The sequence below is a fragment of the Cryptotermes secundus genome, unplaced genomic scaffold (assembly GCF_002891405.2).
Source record: "Cryptotermes secundus unplaced genomic scaffold, Csec_1.0 scaffold391, whole genome shotgun sequence".
NCBI lineage: Eukaryota > Metazoa > Arthropoda > Insecta > Blattodea > Kalotermitidae > Cryptotermes > Cryptotermes secundus.
This window is the reverse complement of record NW_019737394.1, coordinates 2,654,283-2,675,755: the sequence shown is the minus strand read 5'-3', so window position 1 is coordinate 2,675,755 and position 21,473 is coordinate 2,654,283. Positions and strand designations below refer to the sequence as shown.

At 37.7% G+C, this 21,473-nt stretch overlaps 1 protein-coding gene across 8 annotated transcripts in view; it reads right to left on the bottom strand.

Moving 5' to 3' along the window:
• LOC111870342 (ubiquinone biosynthesis monooxygenase COQ6, mitochondrial) overlaps positions 1–21,473 on the bottom strand; it is a 110,917-nt gene that overhangs the window by 15,700 nt on the left and 73,744 nt on the right. For 4 of the 8 annotated variants that reach the window (XR_002843827.2, XR_002843828.2, XR_004513646.1 and 1 more), the window contains exons 6-11: positions 18,456–18,563; positions 15,706–15,908; positions 14,980–15,095; positions 11,878–12,044; positions 6,824–6,894; positions 5,779–5,831 (exon numbers count right to left, since the gene is read on the bottom strand). Coding sequence is in view for 2 of the 8 variants with exons in the window: in XM_023862538.2 (XP_023718306.1) it covers positions 6,865–6,894; positions 11,878–12,044; positions 14,980–15,095; positions 15,706–15,908; positions 18,456–18,563 (624 nt within the window). In the remaining 6 variants the exon portion in view is untranslated. Of the gene's footprint in view, positions 1–5,545; positions 5,832–6,823; positions 6,895–11,877; positions 12,045–14,979; positions 15,096–15,705; positions 15,909–18,455; positions 18,564–21,473 lie in introns of those variants that run through there. The other 4 variants (XR_002843829.2, XR_002843830.2, XM_023862538.2 and 1 more) reach the window with 2 other exon arrangements.

Genomic DNA, 21,473 nt, shown 5'->3' with positions numbered 1-21,473 from the left:
GTCTGATAAATTTCCTATCCAAAATGGTTTAAAACAAGGAGATGCTTTATTGCCACTCCTTTTCAAACTTTGCTTTAGAATATGCCATTAGGAAGGTCCAGGGAAACCAGGTGGGACTGAAATTAAACGGGACACATCAGCTGTTGGTCTATGCCAATGTGAATCTACTGGGTGATAATGTAGATACCATAAAGAAAAACACACAAACTTTAACGTGTAAGGAAGTTGGTCTAGAAGTAAACACAGATAAAACTAAATATATGTTGCTGTCTCGTCACCAAAATGCAGGGCAAAATCATAATATAAAGGTAGGAAACAGATGTTTTGAAAATGTGGCACAGTTCAGATATTTGGGAACGATAACAAATCAAAATCTGATTCAGGAGGAAATTAAGAGGAGATTGAACTCGGGTAATGCTTGCTACCGTTCAGTCCAGAACCTTTTGTCTTATCGTCTGCTGTCCAAAAACGTAAAAATTAGAATATACAAAACTATAATTTTGCCTGTGGTTCTGTATGGGTGTGAAACTTGGTCTCTGACATTAAGTGAGGAACATAGACTGAGGGTGTTGAGGAGAATATTTGGACCGAAGAGGGATGAAGTGACAGGAGATTGGAGAAAACTGCATAATGAGGAGCTTCATAACTTTTACTCTTCTCCAAGTATAATTAGAATGATCAAGTCAAGGAGGATGAGGTGGGCAGGGCATGTAGCACGAATTGGGGAGATGAGGAATGGTGGGAAAGCCAGAAGACCACTGGGAAGACCAAGGCATAGGTGGGTGGACAATATTAAAATGGATCTTAGAGAGACAGGATAGGATTGTATGGATTGGATTGATCTCGCTCAGGATAGGGACCAGTGGAGAGCTCTTGTGAACACGGTAACAAACCTTCAGGTTCCATAAAATGCTGGGAAATTCTTGAGTAGCTGCAGAATTTGCGGCTCCTGAAGAAGGGCTCAGGTCAACGAGTAAGTAAGTAAGTATCATTATTATCATATAAGCAGTGTTGCTGCATTGATCAGGCTCCATACTGTGGGGTGTAGGTGGCATTTGGAAAAATATCTTACTACTAATGAAGGTGAGTGGTCAATTTTACCCTTGGGGAAAGGACAACCAGAATCAGTTGGGTACAAGACTGGGATGTGATCTTGAAGAGAAAGGTCTCTGCCCCTACCAGAAATTGTACTCCAAACATTCAACCTACAGACAGTCACAACACTGTGTTGTTATAAAAGTGATGGTCCTTAAGTAGATGTCAGAGTGGTTCAACATGTTAGATTTATGCTAGTGCGTGTTACAGCCTTGATTCCACATGTTGGAGGTGAAAAGAATTTCTACTCTTGGTCCCTTGCTTCTCTGACAGTGCTACTGGTTTTTGTATCAGTTAGGGGAAGTACAGGACAGAACTGGAGAGTTCAGAAATTAATTATCTTTCTCGTCCTTTTCCAGTACTGTAAATACTGAGACCTGATTAAATTCCTGTAATATGAACAATTTATATAGAAAAATAATGTAAGTAACTAGATGTATATACACATTATTTTTGTAGCTGCATTTATAGCTGAAACACAGCACAAAATCTTCAAAATGCAATATGAATGTTTTAAGTTCCCTGTGTTTAGAACACTTCTTGTAAGCCACATCCCAAGCAAAATGCCTTACTCTAATTTAATTCTGAATTACGATTACTTGATTTTATTCTGTGTGATATATATGGCAATATCTGTATGTTTGGCTGTGGGACATTTTACTGTTTGGTGTGGATATACTGAGAACATCATGAATATTTAGCACTTGCTGGGGCTCTGTCACATTCCAATTTGAGAAAGTACAAACTATATTAACCCTCTCAGGTCTTTTGTCAGACTCAGTATGACATTTGCAGAACTCGTGTTATGGTCTAACTGGGGGCTTATGACACTTGCAGAAGTCACATTCCAGTTCAAAGCTGGATTCACTCTCATACTTGTGGAAATATGTTTCACAAAAATGTTGGATTCAGCCTGACATACTCTGTACCTTAGAATAAATTAAATTAAAGGGGTTCTGTGACTTTGCATGTCATTACATCCTCATATATGTAGCGTACATGAGAAAATATTGCGATTCTAAAACACACGTTTTCAGGCTCATTGAATATGAAAACGTGGTTTTGGCATGCCATCTGTATATATGTGGTATGTATGTATGTATGTATGCTCACTAGTGCCTGAATGGTTGGACAGATTTTATTCATATTTGAAATTGAAGAGTTTATTTATCATAGGTCAATGCCCAGTGAATATGAACATTCCAAATCCAAAGATAGGGACGCAAAATAAAATGGCTGTAATTATTTCAAAAACAGCTTATATGATTTTAATCAAATGTCATTAATCTGAGAAGACATTTCGAAATAAAATTTCATAGATGGTATCGCCATGAAAATAATGATGTTTGCACCAGGGCCTTAAACACAAAATATAGTTTTTGTTGAAACTGGCTTTACCAATGAGATTTTATTGTTGTTTAGTATTCAGCAGCCAACAGTGGTCTACTAGCCATGACAAATTTTGTTTCCAGTGTAATGTAGTCAAGGTCACTCATATATGAGAAAGTACGTGCAGTGACTTCACACTGATTTTTAAATATATGGTCTTCAAGAGGGATAATCTATTGGACTTCATTTACAAAGTCATGTTCCATTCCAGAGTGGGCTTGAGTCCGACAGTCTTTAAATTCAAACAAAACAAGCAGATATGGTGTACTATTATGTAACAAAGTACATGGACCTCAAAGGGTTAATATTTTTCATATTTTTTGTGTTAAACCACTTATTAATTTCTTTAAAAATTTAAATTTTATATTTTTTAAGATATATATGCACATAGCAATACTCTAAGCTCATCACTAGTTCCATTACCATTTCACGTAATGTTCTGAAGGCCTATAGGCTTACATGCACATACTTGGGCTGCTACTGGAACTACTACAAGGGCAGATTCCATTCTCCTGTTTCCCAAATAATGGCCTTTAGATAACCTGTTGAATCATGCAGTTATTCTGCTTTTAGAATAGCATTCCTAGGGTTCTATATATGGTATGTGTTGGTCATTTGTATATTTGCAGTGAATTAAAAAGTTTTAAGAATGATGAAACAGTTATTCTTTTTTATACAGTACATGCATTCTTGAAAAAAATCATGTAAATGTGTAAAATGAGCAATTTTCTGTAAGATGTGAACAGAAATGGGGGGTTCCAAGAATGGGCCAATCTAGTGCAGAGACTTCATGCAAAATGTTATACTTGGTTTGTTATTTTATTTCAGATTTTATACCACTGCCATGCAGCTATATACGAGGAGTGTTCCGTATATAAGGCCTCCTTTTCTTTTAATGAAAACTACAACAGATACAGAAAGCATAATAACGCAGTTAAATAGAGCAAGATTTCAGCTACTTACAGTTATTTTTCCACATAATCACCACCATTCATTATGCTCTTTTGCCAGCGATAATGAGCAAAACAAATTGTAATAAAATGACTCCCTTAACGAGCAACGTTTCACATATCGAGTGACAAGAGGGGAAGTCCCGGATTGTGCGCTTGCTACATCAGTCTGTGTTTAGCACTCGTTCTGCTAGCATCTTAGTGTCGCTTGTGATCACACATTTTTCCAAACTTTTGTTCAGACATATTATTTGTGATTTTTTTTTTGTGCAAAGAATAATAACCCTTGCAAAAATGTCCCTGAAGAAAAAGCCGCAAAAAAACAGCCATAAAGGAATAAAAATAACCATAGAAATGAAATGTAAAATCATTGAAAAGCGAGAACAAGGTGTGAGCATGGCTGATCTAGCACACACATACAATCGGTCTACATCAACAATTTGCACTATCCTCAAGAACAAGGACAAGATTAAGGAGATAGGTGCTTCAAAGGGAGTGACAAGAATATCTATGCAACGGTTATATATTCTCGACGATGTTGAAAGGTTGCTCCTCATATGGATAAATGAAAAGCAATTGCAATGCGACACTATTAACGAGAACATCATTTGTGAGAAGGCGAAAGTGATTTTCGCTGACCTCATTAAGAAGACGCCAGGATCATCAACAGCTGAAGAAGCAGCATTTAAGGGAAGCCGTGGGTGGTGGCTATGCACGCTACAAATTTATTTAATGATAATGCTGTGTCACATTTTCACCAAATTTTGAAGCGCCAGCAAAAACAAATGTCTCTAGACAGCTTTCTAGTAAAAAAAAAATTAGATATGTATCATAAATAATAAACTAATTATTTAGATTCTTTTTGTTTTCTGCAAATCGAATTCGCATTCCAGGTTGGTTCAGTCCGCATAGAAGAAAAGATGAAGATGATTCATGCTCCTTGACAATGTATATATCATTTTCTTTGAATAAATGTTATACATCAAATTTTTTTAGTATTTTTTTCAGCATGGAACACATCATATTTTACATTAATTTATATGGAGAAAATTGTTTCGCTTAACAAGTGTTTCACATTACAAGTAAGATTCTGGAACAAATTATGCTCGTTAAGCGAGGTTCCACTGTAGTGATTTAATTTTTTCACAGAAAAATTTTTGGCCAGGTACTACAGAATCTGCTATTTATGGGAATGAGAACCAATACCAAATCCATGGGGCAACAGGTCATGCAATAATGGGCATTTATTGAGGTATAAATAACCAGAGGGCATTTCTGTGGAAAAGAAATCTCATCTATATGCTCGATTGCCACATGCTGTGACATTGTGTCTGTAATAAGAATATTGCTCTTGTGCTATACAGGTACATGCAGAATGGAAGTACTGTCACCGCCTTTCCATTTATGGCCTCTTCTGATGCTATTTATAGCACATTACCATTAAGTACAGGCTGTCCTATTATTGCTTTTACTTCCAGCAACATTACCCATACAAAGTCTAATTTTCTACTGATCTATAATACAGTTATGTTTCATCATAAAGGTGACTAGTCACAATTTTAAGAGTGCAGTTTTTTGTTGTAATTTCATGTACTTTGGATGGAAGAACATGTGTCTCCATCTTCAGGATCAAAGAGTAAGCCAAGAAAGAAACTAGCAGAAGCAGGTGGGAAGCTGATACTACTGTCTGTTTCTGCTTATTTCTTGCATGGCTTACTCTTTGATCCTGAAGATGGAGGCAGTATGTTCCTGCAAAATATCATGTTCTCTCTGACATACACAGTGCTGCAACCCAGAAGACTGTATTCTTGATATTCACTGATGCAAGAACCTGACTCCAACAAATCCATGTTTACTTAATCAGGTAAAAAAGGTACAGGTAAAGCTATCTCTGTAACAGGCTATGGAGGTCCACAGGGTTGTGAGACATCGAGGCTCCCACATTTTTTAGACAATCGGATCACAGATGGCGGTGAGGTTGTCAGACCTATGCGCCAGCCGCCCTTTACCCCCCAGGAAGATTCTTGGTAGTATTAATTTCTGTTAGATGCTGAGTTGACCCCAGGGCCATAGTGCAGCTGAAAGTATTAGGTCAACTGAAAAATCCAATGACCTCATCAAGAATTGCACCCACAACCTTCTGGCTTGTAGTATGGTGCCTCAACCAACTATGCTACCGCTTGCTCCCCATTTACTTATTCACATGAAACTTTTATATTTGCTTAAAAGTGAATCATCATATCACTGCCTTGTTTCCTAATCATAATCTTCAACAGTTGCAATTTTTCTGTTACCATGCTGATGAGAAGTGTATGTCACTAGAGCAAGGCTACTGCTGGCTCACCTGATCCATTTTCCCTGCCTTTAATCTGGCATTTCATGTAAAGGATAATGCCCCTGCAATAAATTACATGGGTAAGGTACATATTTAAATGTCTTCCTGTAAGAAAAAATCTATCACCTCAGTCTGACAATAAGACAAGAGATCCACTAAAGCAGTGTTGTATGAACAAATGTCTGTTCTTAACGTCAGACATATCACAGGTAAAATCTTCACCTGAATATTATATTTTAAGCATGTAATACTTACACTATATTTGGATTAGTTATAATTGCTGTTGCTTCTTTGTTTGTATTGTATTGTGGCATATAGACCCATTGCTAAGCGGTGACTCTGTAAACAGCCATTGCTGTGTAATGCCAGCAACATGCATGCACACAATAGAAGAGCTGTGTTTTCTATGTGGTCCATGCCAAGACGTTATAAGCAAGAGACAAGGTTAGAGCTTAGTCAGTTGAGTTCTGAATGGGAATCTGTGAAGAGAGGAGCCCGGAGGTATAGGAATAGCCATTGTTGGAGCCGTTACCAGGAAACATCTAGTAACAGATTTAAAACAACAGACTGTCTGCTCTAGTGATCTGGCAAGTGTGGAAATAGCGATAGTGTTATAGTTATTTGTAGTTATGACCTGTAAGTGGTCAATAAATCCATTCACCAATCCAAACCCCATCTACCGTCACACATACTATGTGATAGTATATTGTTTGGTGAACTGTATATACACAATGAGATAATAGTTTATTATAACTAGTTTAATTAAATTAATTATAAAATGACTGAGTAGAATACTAGATTAAACAGCAAGGATGTTATGACATGTTGGATAAGTGACTCAGGTGGGACAAACAAGAAATACAGGGAATTCTGATGGTGAAATTTCATGAAAAGTGGCCATGTACCATTAGCCTTTCATATAGGTTATAAGGATTTGAAGAAAATGAGGCAAAGGAAGTTTGTTTCAGAGATTCCTGTTATATTTTACGTAATAAAACTTCCTCAATTTTCATATCTTAAGTGGGATTTTGCTGTCACATAACTTGGTACTTACACAACATAGAAAATGGACTTCATCAGGACAGTAGGCTTTCATCATGCTGCAGCATAGTTCATAATCATTTTCTGAAACAGCAGATGGATAAGTCAACTGTAGTTGGTAAACATATAGCTCTGTTAGAAACTGTACTTCTTATCGTTCTGATGTTACTCATTTTAGGCTGCACTCTTGATGTTAATTCAGTTCTTGGGTAGTTATACCACATGGATTTTGGCAATGACATTTCAGAGGTACATAACTCCTCCATCTTCAGGATGTAGGGTGGGCAAGGTTCTATAATATATATCGGTTTACATTTAAAAAGAAGCCTTGAGGGGGAATGGGGGTTGGTACCCTGTCCCAGCTGACACAGTGAATCAGGAAGGCTGTGCAGGAGAGATATCAACCACCATTCTTCCCCACTGGCCTGTGGTTTTTGGAAAACATAAACCTATATATACACAGAAACTCACCCACCCTACATATTTTTACCCTAAAGATGGAAGCAGTATATACATTTGAAATGTTGGCAACACTACCTACATCCACATGGTGTAACCATCTACGATAAAATTAATATCAACCTGACAGCTCTATGCGTGCATGAAATGACTCTTGTTTAATACCTGAAAGAAGGATGTCAAGGTACTGCCTTAACATTCACCTGAATAAAGAAAATCTGAGAGCTGTTGTATAGGACAGCCAGTAACCTGGCTAAAATTAAAATCAGGTACCTCCCACATACAAGACTGCATCTGCCTGCTTAGAGTAGAGTTCAAAGATTGGTCTTTGGGGTTTGGGAATTTCTCTAAGCTCTTACTACATCATAGGTTGTTCAGGAATGAAAATATGTATACAGTTATATCGCAGACTTATAACTGAATTCCAAAACACAGGCCATAAGTTGAAAAAACATAATTTGAGAACATTATAACATATGAGGGAAAGTCAGTAAATAGGTCACAAATGCAAGTAAAACAGCTGTAATGGACATAATAGGTTTTCTATGTGTATCACAAGGTAGCAGCACAGTCCAACTTCATGATAGTCTAGGTATCAGATGCACATACACATGTTCAGAGGCTGGTTTTAGTAGTCAAAATGTCAACCATGCTTGAATGTGTACTACCAAAGAGTAGAATTCTGCTATGCATTTTTCTGTGGGCAAGAGAACTCAATGCAAAGGATATTCACAAAGAAATGTTTCCTGTTTATGGTGGGAAGCGTTTGTCGCGCAAAGACGTTCCACCTTGGTGGCAAATGTTCCAATGATGACGAAGAAGTTGAAACACAGTTGCGGAAATGACTGAGACAACAGTTGAAAAATTCAATGCTGTGAGTTTTGGGGAGAAGTGTATCAATGTCGTTGGAGGATATGTTGAGAAATGAATGTTTTTTCCAGGTTTGAGTATCACATGTTTTACATTTTATATCCATTTATGACCTATTTACTAACTCTCTCACATAGCCCTTACTTCCTGGAGCCCAAGGCTCAGACACATTTTTCAACATTGTAAACCTACTGCATAATAATGTTATTATAAAATTAATAAAGGGACATAAAATAACACAGTATTAACATTTAATATATAAAAGATGTTAAAATAAGCAGGTTAATAAATATAATAAATATATAAACAAGTGAACTTGTATCAAAATCTGGAATCTCCAGCATCTCGTCAAATTCAGATGGGTGGAAGACTTTGGAAGGGACTAAGATTGGCAGAGGATGTCAGTCTTTCTGAAGAAGCTGTCCAAGGTCTGCACTTCAGGTTTGTGCAATGTAAGTATCATAAGTGTAACTGGGGTTAATTTAATGGGATTGTTCTGTCTAGAATTTCTAAGTCATAAGTCATAGGTCAAGGTACAAAGGTACCCAGTTACATTCCTTGTGATTTTGCACACCTCACTGGCCTTGATATACATTTGTCTCATGTATAGACGTATTATTGCAAAGCTAAACAACACAGACATGACAATGCACAATGACAGTTTCCTTGTAGTTAAATACAGAACACATAAAAAATATTATAAATGAAAGCTATGTATCTCAATAAAATTGCAGAGTTTATACTTTATATGTAATTTATCAGTACTTTTTACAGTGAACCATTCTGCGGGAAAGAGGTTGTTAGAACTGAATTTCATATAGAGTAGGATCACTATTGGACCAATATAGCCCAAATTCAAATTTTCCCTATAATTTTTAGTGTAGACCTTCAATACCAAATTCAATCAAAATCCACTAGGTAGTTTCTGGGATAATGTAAGCAAATGGATGGACAGCTTTTACATAATGTATTCAACTAGCATAATGCACCTTTTGCAATGAACACATAAAAGCCATACTTAATCTTCATGGCATGATCTTAATTAAGTTCATGTCTGTGGTGTGTATTATCAAGATTATGTCTTGGTTACTGACTACATACATATCAAAACTTCTTCATAAATTAACTATCAGATGCATTTTGACTTGTCAGCTATTGCTGTGGTACTGGTAAGTGTAAATAGTCATGTACAAAGAAATAACCATATGTTGCAAATCTAAATTCACAGTATATAGTACAAAGTGGGACAGAGTCTATTTTCAGACATTTAAAATGTTTCATGCAAAGCTGTCAGAATACTGCATATATATCAGGAACTCCTGCACCAAAATCAAGAAAACAAAAAATGACTTAAAACCAAATGAAAAAAGAAATCACAAAATGGGTCATATTCTACAAAAACTAGTATCCAATACACAAAGACAGTCCAACTTCCAGCTGCTAAGGAGCAGCAGTATATTTTAGGTACCTACCTATGGGTCACATAAAAAATATATATTCTTCCAGAGTACCAAAACAAATATCTGTCATGCACTCACTGACTTTGAAGTGCAAGCAAATGAGTAACAACTAGACCGTAAAGCTAAAAACATTTACTTATATGTTACCAGGTAAATGCACTTAAAAACTAGCTGCTAAAGTTTGCTAGACTATATACACATTGTAACCTTCATGGTATGCATCCTGTTGTGTGTCATACGAAAGATATATAATGGGACAGTCTACACAACAGTAATTCTGAAAAAGACAAAATAGACACTACTGTGTCAAAATTTGTTTTTATTAGCTGCTGGTGGTAATGCTACATGTTTCGATCCTTTTCTTGGTAATTTTCCGGCATACAAGAATGCTGGTACTATAGTTCTTGAATTGTGTCATTAATCAATATGAACTCATATTATGTTTCTATGAATTTTATACTAACAAATACAATTTAATTTTTATATACACATTGCACACAGTTCTCCAGATGTGGACCCCCAAATAGACAGATCTGGTATGCATGTAACCTAAAATTAAACTACGATTTATAATAACAAAAAATAAAAGGCATTTTTCTCATTTTTTTTATCATAAGTATTTTGTCTATAATGCAACAAAATCAACCTTTTATAAAAGACATTAAAATATATTTAATACACTAAAAATGTCTGTTAAATATTTTAAATGTCCTTAACGATATACATTCATTTTTTTTTTTTGTTGCTACATGTTTCGGCCACACATGGGCCATCATCATGCAACACTTATTATTGGGGAGATCACTGCACCATACACTGTTTAAGCTATATGACCAAAATATTCTGTTACTTTTGTCTTCTGTGCCGTTAAGCACATCGTTGTTTTTATTATTAGTTTCTTTCATAGGATATTTCCATCATATCTTTTTGGTGGCTATTTCAGTCTTTTTTATGTCATTTACCTTTGTTGTGTATTCTTTTGTGGTGATGACCCCTGGGAAGATGTTATGATGATGATGATGAGGAGGAGGAGGAGGAGGAGGAAAGCATATTGAGCTCTTAAAGTCTACTGCTGAAATACAGAGTGACCACAATTTATTCACCATGTTTCAGGTACAAACAAAACACAGTGCATATGAGATACGGATAATTAGTTTGCTTTATTTGAAAGAACAACTCATCAAGTTCAACACATCCCAATGTGAATGCAACTTGCAGCTTGCAAAATGTCCAAATGGTACTCAGTTTCACACCATGTGCTTTCCAGTATCTGGGGTGTCACAGAAGCAGCTACAATGTTGATTCATGTACGAAGTTCAACCACGTGACTGCACCATAGCTCAAGTGGTTAGTCACTGGCTCCCCACCGCGGCAGCCAGGGTTCGATACCGGGTCTAGTCAAGTGGGATTTGTGGTGGACAAAGTGGCGATGGGGCAGATTTTCTCCAAGTACTTCGGTTTCCCCTGCCAATCTTCATTCCACCAAATTATCCATCATCATAATCACCCAGGGCAGGCTACAATAGGCCAATTAGTGGCCACCGTGCCAAGTGTACCCAGTGGGACTCCCCCCCCCACTAAGCAAATAAAAAAAAAGTTCAACCACACTAGCAACAGTTGGAAGGAATATCTTGTCCTTTATATGGTTCCAGTATAACAAGTCCAAGGGATCATACTGGGAGAGCAAGGGGACCAAGGAATTGATCTGTCCCACCAAAACCGTTTGGAGAAGTTTTATTCACAGACTCTCACTGTAAGGTCCCAGTGTGGAGGAACACTATCCTGCTGATAGAGAATGCTTCACTGAAGGTGCGCCATTGCTGTGCATCACTTAAAAGCTTCACAAACCACCTCAACTGTGTCAGTGTCTACTGAAGGCCTGCCTATGTGTCCTTCTCATGGAAGACACTACCTGTCTTTGGAAACTGTTCCAACCGTTTTCCAAGCACTTGTTCTCCATATTCCTGACATTAATGTCCTTGTACTTGAATAACTGATTTGTTTCCCAGTGATGCAACACAGATATTACCTTTTTCTGGGGAGAAAGTGCCATTTTGTGTTCATCAGCTGTGTACATTTCAGCAGCACTACTATCAGCCATGAAATCAAGTAACAAAAATTTTTCAGCAGTTCTTTCAAACAATGCAATCCATTTCCCAATATCTCTAAAAATTTATGATTCATGTAAGTTTGAAGGGTAGTAAATAATTTATGACAAGATTATACAATCTTGGTTGTTTAAGACGATTTCTGCTTGGCAGTTGTTGAAAATACTTACCTTCACAGGACTAAGTACATGTGTAAGCTGAAGTCCAAGACTACGAAGAACCACAACTGGAGTCAATGTTGTTCCATACAATTTCTGCAGGCCTTCAGTTGCCAACATGGTAGGCAGATTATGTCTTTGCCTCAAAGTCTCATATTTCATAAGGTGAGACATGTTCCCTGGAAACAAAATCCTCAAATTATGTATACATTAGTACAAGGAAGTTATCTTAATTAAGTTCTTGTTTATTTTTACATATTCTATCCACCTATCTACTGCTGCTGCTCCGACCTGGAGCATAGGGCATCCATGAAATGCTTGTTTCACTTCAATTTCTTAATCTTAGACAGATGGTAGGATGCCTTGGATGAGCAATCAGCCTGTCACAAGGCTGCTACCTACACACAAACACAGAATTAACGCAGATAAGATCCATGCCTTGAGTGGGACTCGAACCCACAAGCCTAATATTCAAGAGGGCAAAGAAATTTCATACCTTATGCCATGCATCAACTGTGACTGGCATTTTTATATATTAGGAGGATTATAACTGTAGGGAACACACCAGATTTAGATCTAATGCTGATGATAATTTATTGGGAACAATGTAAGTAAAGTAAAGCTATCCCTGTAACAGGCCGTGAAGGCTCATAGGGTTGTGAGACATTGTAGGTCCCACATTATCTAGACAATCGGCTCAAAGATGGTTGTAAGATTCTCAGCCTTATGCGCCAGCCACATTTTACTCCCCAGGAAAATTATTTAATTAATTCCTGGTACTCATTTGTGTTGGAGGCTGAGTCAACTCCAGGGCCATGGGAACAATGTAAGTACCATATAGAAAAGCACAGAACTCCTATCAGATGCTAATAAGGAGGTTATGTTTAAATAAATGGGGAGAAATCTAGGCATATGCTCAGAGTGCAGGGCAATGTCTCATAAAGACACCTAGTGAACTCTATAAAAACGTAGCAGAATTCAAACACTTGGAAAGAAAAAAGAAACAAATCAAAATTAAATTTATGAATAAGTTAAAAGTAGATATATTCTGGAAAAGCTTGCTAACATTCAGCTAGGAATTTTTCATCTTCCCATTTCCTGAAGATTAAAATATATAAACACTGTAATTTTCCCTGTTGCTATTTATGGGTCTGGAACCTGGTCTCTTACCATAAAGGAAGAATACAGACTAGGGGTGTTTGAAAACAAAGTGCTGAGAATCAAAGATCTAAGAATGTGGAAGTAACATAAGGATGGAAAATGTTACATAATGCGCAGCATCATAATTTGTATAATTATTGACTTCTGGACATTATCCAGCGCCATACTTTTATTTAAAACAACATTTCAGATATTGGACTCTGTCTCTGTCATCATGTAAAAAGCCTATCCATATCCAGGTGGGCCCAATCAATAGACCAGGTCCTTATCTGGACACCACCTCCGCTGTCTAGAGATACAGACTAGCACTACTTATAAGGTACAGCTGAGTAGGCTTTTCACTTGAGGACAAAGACAGAGTCTGGATTCCAAAATGTAATTTCACTGAAAACAGGACAATGGATAATGCCCAAAACATCAATCACTGTATTAATATATCAATAAAACAGGCTCTTCTATCTATAAAAATTTATACTCCTCAGTAAATATTTAGAGGTAATCAACTCATGAAACATAGGGCAGACAGACCATGTAACATGCATTGAGAGATGAGAAATGCCTAAAAAAATTTTATCTAAAAACCTGAAGCAAAGATACCACTTAGGATATATGTTATATACAAGGTCTGACAATAAAGTTCACGAACTTGCCACTGTGTGCTTTTTGTGGCAGCAGGGTACAGAAACCTCAGTATAGTTTGATGACACTGGCATATCAGCATTTCACAGCTGTGTTGTTGTTAATCTATGGCAGTCTCTTTCTGAGTGTGTTTAGGTATGCCATTGTGAGAATGTCAGAGCTTGAATTAAAGCAACGAATTAACATTACATTTCTTGTTAAACTTGGCAAGAGTGGAAGTGAAATCAGAGAGATGTTAATGGAAGTTTATGGGGATAATGTTATGAAGAAAAGAGCCATTTTCAAGTGGGTGACAGGTTTCTCTGAGGGAAGAGAAAGTGTCACTGATGAAGAGAGATCAGGATGGCCAGCAATGAGCAGAACTGAAGAAAATATTGTAAAAGTTCATCAAATTGCGTGTGAAAATTGTCAGCTGACTGCTAGGAGCATAGCAGAACAAGTGAACATTGACAGAGAAACAGTTAGGAAAATCTTAACTGAAGCTCTTAACATGAGGAAGGTGTGTGCAAAAACTGTTCCAAAGAAGCTCTTAACTGAAGCTCTTGACATAAGGAATGTGTGTGCAAAAACTGTTCCAAAGAAGGTCATATGGCACTGTCTCTGAGGGAGTTTTTAGCTAGTAAACAAATAACTGTGCTGGAACACCCTCCCTATTCACTGGATCTAGCCCCAGTGATTTTTTTCTGTTCCTGAAGATAAAGGAAATATTGAAAGGAAAGCATTTTGATGACATTGATGACATCAGGAGTAACATAACAGCAGCTCTGAAGGCCATTCCATGAAAATTGTTTCGAAGGGTGGACAAGGCACTGGCATTAGTGAATAGCTTCCCAAGGGGAATACTTTGAAGAGAACCACAGTGATATTCAGCAATGAGGCATGTAGTACTTTTACCGAGATGAGTAAGCAAACTTTATTGTGAGACCATGTACGAGGGAGGATAATATTAAAGAATTTGATTCAACTGGCTCAAGACAGGTTCCAGTGGCACGCTGTTGTTAACATGGTAAGGAGTTTTTGGGTTCAATAAAAAACGGACCTTTTTCCAATTAAGCAACAATCATCTCATCTTCTCAAGAAGGGCCCTGGTTCATGAAGTTGGTTAGATATTTTGATGTTCCTACAGTTGTTCCATCAATTACAGATTTCTTCACCTAGTACTGAAAACTGGCAACTTTAAAAACAGTCTTTAATTGGAAAACCAGAAAAGAATGGAACTACATCATCCATATGATTACTGCACCTTCCTAACATTTATCTGGACAAACTGAAGGGAATATATAAATCTCAAGAGACCTGAACTGAGATACTCACCAAGTGAACTGCCATTGAACACAGCTTCACACAGCAACTCAGACAGGCACTTAACATCTCCAAACCCCAAGTTGACTCCTTGACCAGCCAATGGGTGAACTCTGTGGGCTGCATCTCTGAAAACATCCAATTTTAGTCACAATAAAATGTGCTTATAATGGAATCCTAAAAGACCAGAACATGTTTCTGTTTCAGGCCAGTTTTCATTTAACACAGCTATTAACTTCCAGACACAAAAGTACTGAAAGGTACCTGGCATACAATATATTTATGTATGTATTATCAAAACCACAAGTCGCAGTAGAGTCCTTTAGATTCTTGACACCACCAGGACTCAAACTCCAACCCCTTGGACATCCAGCCCATATCCTGTCACCATACAAACTGCACTATTCCGGCTGAATGGGTGCAGATTGCACTATTATAATGTTTGATGTGCAGATGACATAGTTAGTCCCTGGCTTCTCATGCATGATATGGAGCTGCTAAAATAGGCCACTTCAGCCACAGTACTGAGGGACTCAGTCTCATCCCACTTCTAAAATAATAAAAATAAAAATCACAACAAATTTAAAGAAAGTTTTACTTTGTTCCATGATATTAACATTTAACACTCAGTTATGTAGAAATACTTGTATGAAGAATAAAGTGAGAGTGTGGCAAAGGGACTACAGATTTAGCTTGTATTTCTGGGGCCCTGGTTATCATGAAGTCCTGCTTACTCACCCAACTAAAGCCACTCCTTTACCAACATAGCATGTTGCATGACCAAATCCAAGAGGGAAAGCAGCCCTACTGCCCTCCACTACACCAGATATACTTGGGTGCAGTTGTCGAACAGCGTTGGACGTCTCAAACACTGATTCAAGCAAGTTATCTAACCTCTGAGTTGCTACATCAATGATCTTATCCCGAGGACACTTCTTCCACTGCAAATCCATTCAGAAGAACTCTGGTTAATGCTGTCATATTTTTCTTCAGTCTTTAAATATAACAGTAAACAAGGAGTTCTAAGTGGAACTCATAAATCCCACTTCCCTGTTACACAGACTTTCAGTCTTACAAATACAATTATGTTACAATACTTTTGGATAATATTAGGTTAAAATAACATCCAGAATAAAAAAAAATACAGGTTTTAAGAAATTATTTTAAATAAATACAGGGTGCGTCAATGAATTGGACGATTTGGCAGCGGGGTTTTTCCTGGATTTGTTGGAGTGCGGAGGATGCCGCTACTGCTACCCAGCAGACTACTATCAAAGCGTTTTATAGTTGCAATGGAACCGTGGACTGGAGCACAAGGTGCGTTTGCTGTGAAAGCATTTTACAAAAACGGTGACAGTTTTGTGATTGCTCAGCGTGAATTTCAAAGAGAGTTTGGTATTCATCGCAACTGTGCTGTTCCATCTGCCCATGCCATCAAGGCCTGGGTTCAGAACTTTGAGGCTACTGGTTCTACGCTAAAGAAGAAAGGCAGCAGCGTAAAACAGCACATACACCCAAGAATGTAGCAGCAGTGAGAGAAGCCATTGAACAAAGTCCACGCTGGTCTACACGTTGCCACGCTACATCACTCGGGCTGTCCGAAGCCAGCGTCGGCGGATTTTGCACAAAGATCTCCACTTCTACCCTATAAAATTCAAATTACTCATGCACTACATGAAAATGACTATGAAAACAGAGTTGATTTCTGCCAGACTTCTTTGCAATTAATTAACCAAAACCAAGATGTCGTTAACAACTTACGGATGAGTGATGAAGCTCATTTCCATTTGTTGGCGTTTGTTAACAAGCAAAATTTCCGCTACTGGTAAGCCACAAACCCCAAAGAAATTTATGGGAGACCATTTCACAGTTCCAAAGTCACAGTATGGTGTTATTTTTTGGAAATAGACTTCTGTCTTCAAAGAGTTAATTGAGAAAAACCAAATGCTTTTATGTTTACACTGTATTCATATGTGTTAAAACAAAATAAATGCAATTGTTTACTGTTCATTACGTTTTTAAAATTGCCCAATTCATTGACGCACTGTGTATTTGTCATGAAAATGATGACAATTGACAACAGAAGGCCTACTGTCTGCATATTCACCTGCAAGCAGAATCAGTACTGCCTACAACCACAGTCCGGGGTTTCCTATGCAGCATTATTATGATTTTACTGCACAGCACAATTTATTTTGTTAAATATTCACCATATGAAAATGCATATAGAAGTTGTAGAACTTAATAAGCTCTATATTTCGTGTAAGTACAACTTTTCTGCACAATCTCTTTTGAACCCTTTTAACCCCATTGCTGCAATATTTGCCAGAAGTCAAACAAGCATCTGTTGCTGCACAGTGCGACATTTGACTTTAGTCCACATCAAGAAATAATCATCTCCTTTTACTGCATTACTGCACTTCATTCACGAAGCTATTAAATGTTGTTTTTTCATATTTTTGCCTCACAATTTCATTACTTTAGGAAAATGGTAAGAAAATAATCCACAATGAAAATGTTAAATGGCAACTTGTCTGCCTCTGCAATTACATTCATATGGAAAGTCTCTGCAATTGCGGTATTCTCATATTTTAAGATCTTTGGAATATATTGATAAATAAAATGTATTCCTACGTACAAAAAATGCAAAATAGCATAAGGCAAGATGTCAGGACAAAACAATAACAGCAAACCTCAAAATGTCTCAGAGACATGGTATGGCTGTTTAGACATGAATGACCATGTCTCAGAGACATTGTTAATTGACAATGGGCTAAGAAATGTTATAAAGTACAATCTGAGTTTCTTATAAAACAGGGGTTGCATTACACTAATATGACAAAAAAAAAGTATATGGTTTTAGTCCACAAGTGAACTATACTGACTAAGCAACTGTCGCTTTTGGCAAAGCTAGTGCCAATTTTTGCAGATAGAGGGTGTCAGTGCAACAAATCCCCATGGCCGTTAATCTCGGTTTTCTAGACCAGAGCCCCTATTTCCTTGAAATAGCTCCTCAGAGGGCTGAGTGGACCCCATTCCAGACCCACTACTTCTCAGAAAATCTGGTACCACCGGGAATCAAACATGGACCTGTGGATCTGCAGCCAGCAACTCTGACCACTAGACCACAGAGGCGGTCACACTAATATGATGCATGATTAAATTCAACTGACAACCCTTACTGTAGACTCCACAATACCAAATTTAACTGAAATCAGTCCAATACTTTTGGAAATGAAACATGTGGCCACATAGGTGGATGCACACAATCTCCCATTTATACATTCATGTCCCACAATTTGTGCAAACAATGCATAACAACTTTTCTCAGTGACTGTTCTTCCCACCCATAATTTGACTCCATTTTAATTTACTCTGCTCTGACCTCTTCTCCTCACTCCTAACATGAAATAGCCTTGGGGTTATTGGTTCCACTAAAACTATGAGTATATTCTACATGTCACAGTGTGAGGACAGCTTTAACTTACCAAAGCATCATTCAGAGCATCCACAAAACTTTCATTAGAGATACTGAGCAGCTCCTTTGCATGCTCAATGGATGTTGACCATACCAGCGAACTCAGTTCATCTGTAAGCTGACAAGAGAACAATTTTATCACTGTGACTTAAGACTAACATTCAGGATGGTGTTGTGCATTTTAATTTTAGGGCTTAAAATTATCAGATCTTCCAGACTTCATTGTCCCCAACTTTAGATGATGTTTGTAAAAAATCATCATACAAATTTCTTATGTCGAGTCATAGTGATACATCAGCTACTTTCATACCAAAATATTTTGACTAATCACCATTTTCACATCATCCACATTTTTAAGGAAATACTTTAATACTTTTAAAGAGACTATTATAATACAAAACTTCCATTTTCATATCATCCACATTTTTAAGGAAATACTTTAATACTTTTAAAGAGACTATTATAATACAAAACTTCCATTTTCATATCATCCACATTTTTAAGAAAATACTTTAATACTTTTAAAGAGACTATCATAATACAAAACTTCAAGATTGCACAACAAATGCTGCAGAGTCTGCAGTCATCATATTTGTGCTGCTAATCATAAGAAGTTCTAAGGTAGCAAGACATGGAGGTCTCCAATGACAATAAGTATGGTAAGTTTCACATAAATCGGCCAATTAGAGACAATAACGATTATAGCCAGTAGCTGAACTCGAAGACAGGTATACAGATGGTCATACAAACACAGCTTGCTAATAAAGCTGGAACTCTATTCATTTGAAACCCCAAAATCAAGGCTCATATAGCATCTCTATGTCATGAGTCAATGTGTTGTTTAATAACACTTCTCATGTCAAGACTATGTCAGGCATTTCAAAGGAATCAGTTGTACGCTATTCATGGTAATAACCCCAACATCTCCCTGGATGGACTGAGGAAAAGCATAAAAATCTCAGTCAGGAAAGCCAGTGTCCTGCCCAAGATTTTTTCTGAGCAACTACTGAATACAAGTCTACATCATTACCTATAGACCAACCTGCTCAGTACCCCTTCCATCCTTAAGTATCTGTGATTATGATGTAATTGAAAATGTTGGTGCCAAAACAGAGTGAAATAAAACAAAATGGGTTGTTACATTACTACCAAACATTACAGTACACTTACAGCAGTATCTGGTACCTGGTTTTCAACATTTTCAGGTGAGGAGAAATTTTCATACGTTCTTCTATGACCTAGGTTGTCTTATACTATAACTGTTCTACACTCGATTAGTTTGTTTTCATAAAATGGATAATTCTTTACAAGGAGTTCACTACAATTACTTTGGACACCACCAATTGCCAAAGTACAGTGAATGGCCACAGTGTTTTGAAAACTGATTCCACTTGCATCTTCAGGTGAATACAGTACTGGCCTCTGGGATACGGTTCTGTGTAATCCAGCAGAAGTTCACAGATAATTTGGAGGAATATACTGCCCCCATCTTCAGGATCAAATAGTGTCTGCTTCTTGCTGGTTACTTGATTAGCTTACTATGCAACCCTGAAGATGGAGAGAGTATATTCCTCCAGAATATTTGTAAACTTATACCAGACTGCATAGTATCACATCCCAGAAATGAGCAGTTGATTAAAACAAATGAAATAGGAATGGAGGAACAGGAGCTAAATTTCAGCAAGTCTGAAGTGCCCCATTCAGCCTCCAACTTCCTGAATTCTTCTATGTTCACATGCTACTTATTACGCAGGTGAGTCAAATGAAAACAGTGAAACTGAGATAAAAATTTGAAATATCATGCCATTGTCCTATAAGTTGGCAGACATGTTACCAGTGCTATAAAGAGTATCCTATAGGTACCAGAATAATGCAGGAAAACAGAACGCCATCACAGTGCCGGTTTGAAGATGGCTGCTCCACTACGTACATGCACAAAAGAAGAACAACATTCTGTAATTTGTTTTTTGATCAGTGAAGGTGTGAAACCGATTGAAGTTCATTGATGGGTGAAGGTTCAGTATGGCGATGCATGCTTGTCACAGCAGCAAGTGTACAAGTGGAGTAGGAAATACAAAAATGGTGTGACGTCTGTGGCAGACACTCCTCACCCGGGTCAGGCACACAAAGTTGTGACCCCTGAGTCTACAGCAGCAGTTGAAGTACTAGTGATGGACAATCGCCGAGTGTTGGTGGATGAAATAGCCGAAATTCTTAACATGAGTCACAGATCAGTACACCATGTCATTCGAGATGTGCTCCAGTTTCACAAAGTGTCTGCAAGGTGAGTGCCATGGCAGCTGACTCCAGAATTGAAACAACGATGTGTTGACACCTGTGAATAACTTCAGCGGCGCCTTGAAGGAGAAGGTAAGGGCTTCCTTTCGAGAATTTTTACTGGCGATGAAACTTGGGTGCACTACCACCAACCAGAAACAAAGAGAACAAGCAATGAATGGCACCAATCCTCATCACCAAAACCCAAGAAGTTCTGGACACAGCCATCTGCAGGGAAGATTATGCTGACTCTCTTTTGGGTCGAACAAGGCATACTCTTGGAGCACTACACGCCTTGGGGGAACATTATCACCAGTGCCTCATATTCAGATCTCTTGAGGAATCATCTTCAACCTGCAGTCAGATCACAGCGATGTGGACTTTTGACTAGAGGTGTCCTTTTGCAACATGACAATGCTCGGCCCCATGCTGCCCGTGCAACAGTTGCAACAATCCAAGACTTGCACTTTGAGTGTCTTCCACATCCGCCATATTCACCAGACCTAGCCCCAAGTGATTACCACATGTTTAGGCCACTCAATAAGGCGATGGGAGGAAAGAAGTTCCGTTCTGATGAAGAGGTACAGCAGGCGGTGCATGAGTGATTGCGCAGACAACCACAAGAATGTTTTTCTACAGGAATCCATACACTTTGTAAACGCTGGAGGGCCTCTAATGAACGAAATGGAGACTATGTAGAAAAATGACATAGTTGTGTACTGCTTTCATTCAATAAATTGAATAAAAAAAA